Consider the following 7487-nt stretch of genomic DNA (forward strand, 5'->3'; position numbering starts at 1 on the left):
ACTCTTTATTTTCTTCTTTATTATTAATATTATTATTATTATTAGGGCGCAGTTACTATCAAAACATCCACCTCATTTCTGTCAGTGAATTCATTCAGTGAGTATGTCACACACAACATTTGGTTACCTATCGACTTCAGTTCCTCCCTTCCATAGTTCCTCCCTTCCATTCCATCCATAAAGGCAGGTCACAAAAAGTTGTAAGTAACACATTTGGTGTAACACTCAGTCACATGGGTCTGTGGCACGTCGCTGATTGGCTCTCGTGTGTGTGTGTGTGTGTGTGTGTGTGTGTGTGTGTGTGTGTGTGTGTGTGTGTGTGTGTGTGTGTGTGTGTGTGTGTGTGTGTGTGTGTGTGTGTGTGTGTGTGTGTGTGTGTGTGTGTGTGTGTGTGTGTGCGCGCGTGCGTGCGCGTCCTGCTTCTTCAATGTGCCATATTTAGAAGCGCTGTTGTTTCAGCGCGACCTTTGGGCTTGTTGTTACGACCATATTTTGCAGTTAACTATAGCACATCTTGTCCATACGTCCGTCCTTCCTTCCTTCCCTAACACCTCAATTGGATCATCACCTAGCCTTACATTAAGACGCATTCTGCAGTGACTTTCGCATTGTGACGTCGGCAAAACTGCAATTGCGGCTCTAGACATGCACAAATTCGAAATATAGCACGCCACAGAAGTTCTGCAAGATGTATGCGACTTGTCCGGAAGCCTTGTTTAATGTATTAGTCCGTATTTTTAAATAAAATTAGTTTTTACCAAGTGTACAGCTTTTCCTCGTTTGCTACAATGTTAGCTGCAACAGCGCCCGTTGGTGGCTGGGTAGCCTCGGAAACCCAGGCTTCATTTGGCGATCGGAAGAAAAAGAAGCCTGGGCGATCGCGTTACTTAGGATCGCTGTTGGAGGAAGTGTAGAATTTCCCTAACCAATCAGAGTGCAGAGAACGTCATACCGAATGTGTTAATGTCATGACGCAGCAGCGTTCTCTGCGCTGAGCAGAGGAGCAGAGGGGGGTGGGGGGAGGAGAACACATGCTATTGGCCAGAGACTTGCGGTGAGACTCGCCACGCCCGCACATCTGCCTACACGAACTGGTCCGCGTTAGCATAGTGTGGTGGCTGGGAAGCATTATTGTGCATTCTTCTGTATACACATACGTCATGTCCTTGTATGAGCAAATGGGGGAATGGATGAACGTCACGTGATAAGTGCAGCCATCTTTAACCAGACCAGAGCTGCTCGATTTGGAATCAACACACACTTAGTAAAAACTCATTTTATTTAAAAATACGGACTAATACATAATGACTGCCACCTGACCTTTAAAAATCGACTTAACCATTTATTTCCCTGCCACCAATTTTTTACACAATTTTTTACACTTTTTTTTACAATTATTTTCCTAATTCTGTGTTGGTGTGAGATATGTCAAACCAAACACCAATGAAAGTTAGAAGGAGGTCCAAAGAGCTGACCTCCAAAGAGCTGACCTCCAAAGAGCTGACCTCTACATCTGATTCCCAGATGATCCCCTGTTAGGGCAACCACACTAATAGAATCCCTTTTATTATTAATATTAAGCCCATATCTGGGAACGCCCATACAATAGGGCGAGGTCACTTTTCGCCCTTAGGCGTTATTATAAAGTTATTACTATCAAAAACTCCACAAACTGTGAGTCCGTCAGTCCGTCAGTCCGTCCGTCAGTCAGTCTGTCTGTCACACATCACATGTCACACTTTTGCCCTGCTCATATCTCCGCAACCGTTGCCCCGATCCATGCCAGATTTTGCACACACACTCCTTGCCTGCCAAACTCGCGATCGCGAAATTGCATGTTTAACCCCCATACCAACCCCATCTTTCAAACATGGCAGCCATGTTTGTTTACGTTTGAAGAAAACATAAGGGCTCCTTTCTCCTGAATGCCTGAACGGATTTCCAAGCGGATTTTTTTGTTTGAAAGCTGTGAAAAGCATGCACATGCATAGTGCATGATCTGTGCACGAATGTGTGCACCAGCGTGCACACTATATATTTTTTTTAACCCTTTGTTGGCGAAACGGCAATATAAGAGGTCCCACTTTAAATATGGCACCGACTGAGTTAAACAAAGTTGTTTTCAGTCAGTTCTAATCAAAATGGCTATTATCTCAATGTTTTCACTACTCAACATAATCTCAACATAATCACTAAAATATCGCCACTGTCGGGCAGAAACCTTGTATCTCCAAGTTTCAAATGTGTACGTCTTTTGGTAAAGCAAAGCCCTGCTTCATCATACAAGCCCAAAACTAGTGAAAACAGCCGATCTACAAGCACACAACACCTTGTGATTCGAGGCGTTGTGTGCTTGTACGATCTGCTGTTTTCACTAGTTATACATTTATAGATGCATTTTATAGATGATAGAAATACAAAACGAACGGTTTTGGTTTCCACCCGACTACGAAGATATGCTATAGGGAGAGCGGGGTAAACTGAGACACCGGGTAAACTGAGACGCTCCATTTATCTTGGCAATGGAACACATTTGTGGCCATGTGACCATTATATTTTCAAGCCCCTTGAATTTCCCACTTGTCATGAAAAGAGAGACCTGATAGTGCTGTAGAAAACATGCTTTTTTCACAAAAATGTGTTTTTTGCATGTAAAAGTAAATTTTCTTGCTGTCAACATAATCAGCTGTTGTGTCAAAGCGAATTGATGCAGGGAGAACATTTTATATCATACATGTTGATGAACTACCAACTTATAAATCCATGTGATAGATGCTAGCTGAAGATTACCCTGAATTGATAAAAATATCCCTTTTCCCAAAATGTGGCTGTGGGGTAAAGTGAGACAATTGCTTCGGGGTAAAGTGAGACTATCCTTAACATGAAAGACAGGGAGAAAGCTGTAAAAACCTAATTAAAGGGTGTACCAAACTAGTCTCAATTGATTCTTATGTATTTTCCCCTGTAGAATCCATTTTTGATATATATTTCTTTGTATTGTGCATAATTAATGAGATAATTAGCATATTTGACTAAATATGCGAATTATTTCATTAGTTATGCACAATACAACAATATACTTTGCAGAAATAGATTCTACAGGAAGAATTACATAAGGATCAACTGAGGAAAGTTTGGTAAACCCTTCTATACATTTTTTATAGGGTTTTTAGTTTTTTCCTTCTGCCCATGTGTCACATTATTTGACACATGGGTGGAAATGACAGGACAAAGCCTATTAAAAGAATGTCTGCTATGTACATTTTTGTATTGCGCATATTTAACCCGGTTAACCGGGTTTTTGTGTTTTTATGGTAGTTTTAAAGTGAAAAAAGTGAGTGGATCACTTTACCCCGTTGATTTCTCTGGTCTGTCTCAGTTTACCCCGGTCCTGGGGTAAACTGAGACACAAGACCACTTTTTTTAAAACAATCATATTTTCTCTGCCTTTTGTCTTGAATATGTTCTGATAACTTCCATTGTTAGGAAACATCCCAAATTACTGGGAAATGTGTATATTTTTACTGATATATCTTTTAGTTCGCCTCTAGGGGAGAAAATGTAAAAAGTGTCTCAGTTTACCCCGCTCTCCCCCTACATATAATGTGCTGGGAGTGAAAATTATAATGTAGGGGTGCCTCGTATTAAAAGCAATATTTATGAGGTTCCCTGAGACAAAAAAGTTTGGGAACCTCTGCTATACAGTAACATGGTATCTATCTATCCTAGGATGACATGTCCTTATGGATCCCATAATGTATATGTCACAGTTTTTTTGAGTTTCAGTGAAATTGAGGACAGGAGCGCTCATCGAGCAGTCGCTTTGATCCACAACAATGACAACGACAACGTAGTATCGGCAGGAATGATAGCGCCTCACCCCACAGAGTTTAGGGTTAGGGTTAGGATTAGGCATAGTTTTACTGACGTTAAGGTTAAGGTTAGGGTTAGAGTTAGGCATAGTAATCGAATGGCTAAACACACCTGAGCTAGGCTAGTAGATAAACAATGAAAGAGGTGTCGCAAACGAGTGACGTCAGTGCCTACACAAGTGAATGGCTGTTGTCGCCATCTCATGGTGAATACGCAGAATTAAACAGGTGCGCTGATAAGAGACTATCAAAGTGAATTGATCCATGTGGTGTTAGGGGTGTGTGGTGAACTACAAAACGAGCGCTCTTACCCCAATCTCACTGAGTTACCCAAACTGACTGTAACATGCACATTCTATCTCACTGAGTTACCCAAACTGACTGTAACATGTACATTCTATCTCACTGAGTTACCCAAACTGACTGTAACATGTACATTCTATCTCACTGAGTTACCCAAACTGACTGTAACATGTACATTCTATCTCACTGAGTTACCCAAACTGACTGTAACATGTACATTCTATCTCACTGAGTTACCCAAACTGACTGTAACATGTACATTCTATCTCACTGAGTTACCCAAACTGACTGTAACATGTACATTCTATCTCACTGAGTTACCCAAACTGACTGTAACATGTACATTCTATCTCACTGAGTTACCCAAACTGACTGTAACATGTACATTCTATCTCACTGAGTTACCCAAACTGACTGTAACATGTACATTCTATCTCACTGAGTTACCCAAACTGACTGTAACATGTACATTCTATCTCACTGAGTTACCCAAACTGACTGTAACATGTACATTCTATCTCACTGAGTTACCCAAACTGACTGTAACATGCACATTCTATCTCACTGAGTTACCCAAACTGACTGTAACATGTACATTCTATCTCACTGAGTTGCCCAAACTGACTGTAACATGTACATTCTATCTCACTGAGTTACCCAAACTGACTGTAACATGTACATTCTATCTCACTGAGTTACCCAAACTGACTGTAACATGTACATTCTATCTCACTGAGTTAACCAAACTGACTGTAACATGTACATTCTATCTCACTGAGTTACCCAAACTGACTGTAACATGTACATTCTATCTCTCCTAGGACGAGATGTCCTCGTGGATCCAGGCCTTCCTGAACAACAAGACGGAGGTCCCCTCCAGTAACCATAGCAACCAGAGCACCCCGGCCTCCGGCCGCGCCCACACCCTCCCCCCCGCCGTCACCACGGCGACCGAGTCCTCCAGCCCCGGGAGGCAACGCTTCAGCCTCTTCAGCAAGAAGAAACAGTAACCACGGCAACCAGCCAGTTAGTGGAGGACCAGGTGGATGCTAGGAGGTTTTAATGGAGAACCAGGTGGATGCTAGGAGGATTTAATGGAGGACCAGGTGGATGCTGTTAGGAATTTAATGGAGATACAATTTATAATTTACAATTTAGGCATTTAGCAGACAGAGTGACTTACAGAGCGACTTACAATAATCAAAGTAATACATCAATACATCACATGCATAGAAATATCAATCTAGAGACAAATAACGTAAGTTGACCGAGCACCTAATCAGTAAAAAAGCTTTATATGTCGTTGGGGTAAGTGAGAGCTACGGTAAGTACTATGGTCTTAGATGGTCGTTGGGGTAGGTGAATGCTATGGTCTTAGGTGGTGCTATGGGCGACAGGGAGTTTATTCCACAGTTTGGGGGCCAGGAGGGAGAAGAGTCTCGGACGAGTGGATTTTTCTTTTGTCCTGGGGTTTTTAGCGAGGGTCAGCATCCCAGTGCTGGCTGATCTGTGTAGGGGTTGATCAGGCTTTGGAGGTATGGAGGTGCCGTAACTATGGCTGCTTTGAAGGCCAACATCAGTGTTAGAGATACTAGAGACCAGGTGGATGCTAGGATGATTTAATGAAGGAACAGGTGATGCTAGGAGGATGTAATGAAGGAACAGGTGATGCTAGGAGGATGTAATGAAGGAACAGGTGATGCTAGGATGATTTAATGAAGGAACAGGTGATGCTAGGAGGATGTAATGAAGGAACAGGTGATGCTAGGAGGATGTAATGAAGGAACACGTGATGCTAGGATGATTTAATGAAGGAACAGGTGATGCTAGGATGATTTAATGAAGGAACAGGTGATGCTAGGATGATTTAATGAAGGAACAGGTGATGCTAGGATGATTTAATGAAGGAGAACAGGTGGATGAAGGAAAGTGATTTCACTTAAAGGAGTAGTTCACCCCCAAAATAACTTTTTTCTATTAATTACTCATGAAATGGAGACTAGAGTTCAATAATATATTTAGTTTTTTGTCACATTCCTAAGACAATAAATCAATGGGGCTAAATTGACTATAATCACATTTTTGTCTTGGGAATGTAAAATATGATTGAACATGAGTAATCAATAGGAAAAAAATAAAAGTCATTTTGAGGGTGAACTACTCCTGTAAGGAGTTGCTAGGATTTAATGAAGGGATTGCTAGGTGGTTGCTATGAGGTGTCAAAACAAGGGGTTGTTGGGTGGTGTTAGGGTGGTGTTATGTGAATGCTAGGTGGATGCTAGGTGACCATGATTATGAACATGCTCTAAATAATCAGTGTTTAATTTCAGCTGCTCTTGACACAATCCATCACAGATCAATACAAATGATGATGAATGTAATCAGATTAGCTTGTGATGAATGTAATCAGATTACTTTGTGATGAATGTAATCAGATTACCATGTAGTCCCTCAGGGCTTCATCCTTCTAATATTAAACATTTTCACAGAAAATAGCAGATCTACAAGCTCACAATGCGTCGCCATGCAACGCGTTGTGAGCTTGTAAATCTGTTATTTTCTGTGACGGTTTTCCCAGTAATGCGTAAGCTGGGGTTTAATCAGTTTAAACCAAAAGTTCACGTAGAAAATGCCAGGGACAGCCAATGAAAACGTTCCACCGCTCAGAGGCCCCACCCACCCGCGGGGAAAACAAGTAAGTGAAGATGATAAAAAAAATAAAAAAAAACATTCCACCAAAGTCAGACTTTGCGTTAAATTGTTGACATTCGCGTTAAACTTCCTGTTTGGTCTCCACCTGTCCAGTTCTCCTAGCGTTCGATTGGTGGGTTGGTGGGTTGGTTTCGGCCAATCGCAGTGAAGCCCCGCCCCCCTCCTCCCGGTCCTCCAGTTGAATCCTCGCCATCGAGCGACGAATACGTGAATAAATTATAATGATTCATTTGTGAATGCGTGAATATATGAATAAATTAACGGGCGAATAAGTTGAAAATGAGGAGGAGGAGGAGTCTGGTTGCGCTTAAAGATGATGTCATCGATGATGTCACAGCGTTTCATCTCTTTTTCTATTGATTTTCGTATTTTGATTTTTTTTTTACATTTATTATGTCAAAACTGGATTGAAAGTTCTCTATCTTTCTTTTTATTTTTTTTAAACTATTTGTTTTAAGCATCTCAACGACCAACCTTAATCCTTGAAAATCGGACCAAGAGCCATTTTGTTAAGTTTGTTGCCTTTTTCTTTTACGTCGCGCACAGGAACCACTCCCCGATTGGTAAAAAAAAAAAAAAAAAACTGGAACAGTTGACGTG

At 41.4% G+C, this 7487-nt stretch overlaps 1 protein-coding gene across 1 annotated transcript in view; it reads left to right on the forward strand.

Moving 5' to 3' along the window:
* Window positions 1-6627, forward strand: part of LOC308282508 (spectrin beta chain, non-erythrocytic 1-like) — a 96731-nt gene extending 90104 nt beyond the window's left edge. Inside the window, exon 44 of the mRNA XM_080722873.1 lies at window positions 4997-6627. Coding sequence (XP_080578999.1) covers window positions 4997-5185 — 189 coding nt within the window. The 3' untranslated portion in view covers window positions 5186-6627. The remainder of the gene's footprint in view (window positions 1-4996) is intronic.
* Window positions 6628-7487: the final 860 nt, after the last annotated feature.

Source organism: Nannobrachium achirus (genome assembly GCF_963921795.1).
Source record: "Nannobrachium achirus genome assembly, chromosome: 3".
Taxonomy (NCBI): Eukaryota; Metazoa; Chordata; class Actinopteri; order Myctophiformes; family Myctophidae; genus Nannobrachium; species Nannobrachium achirus.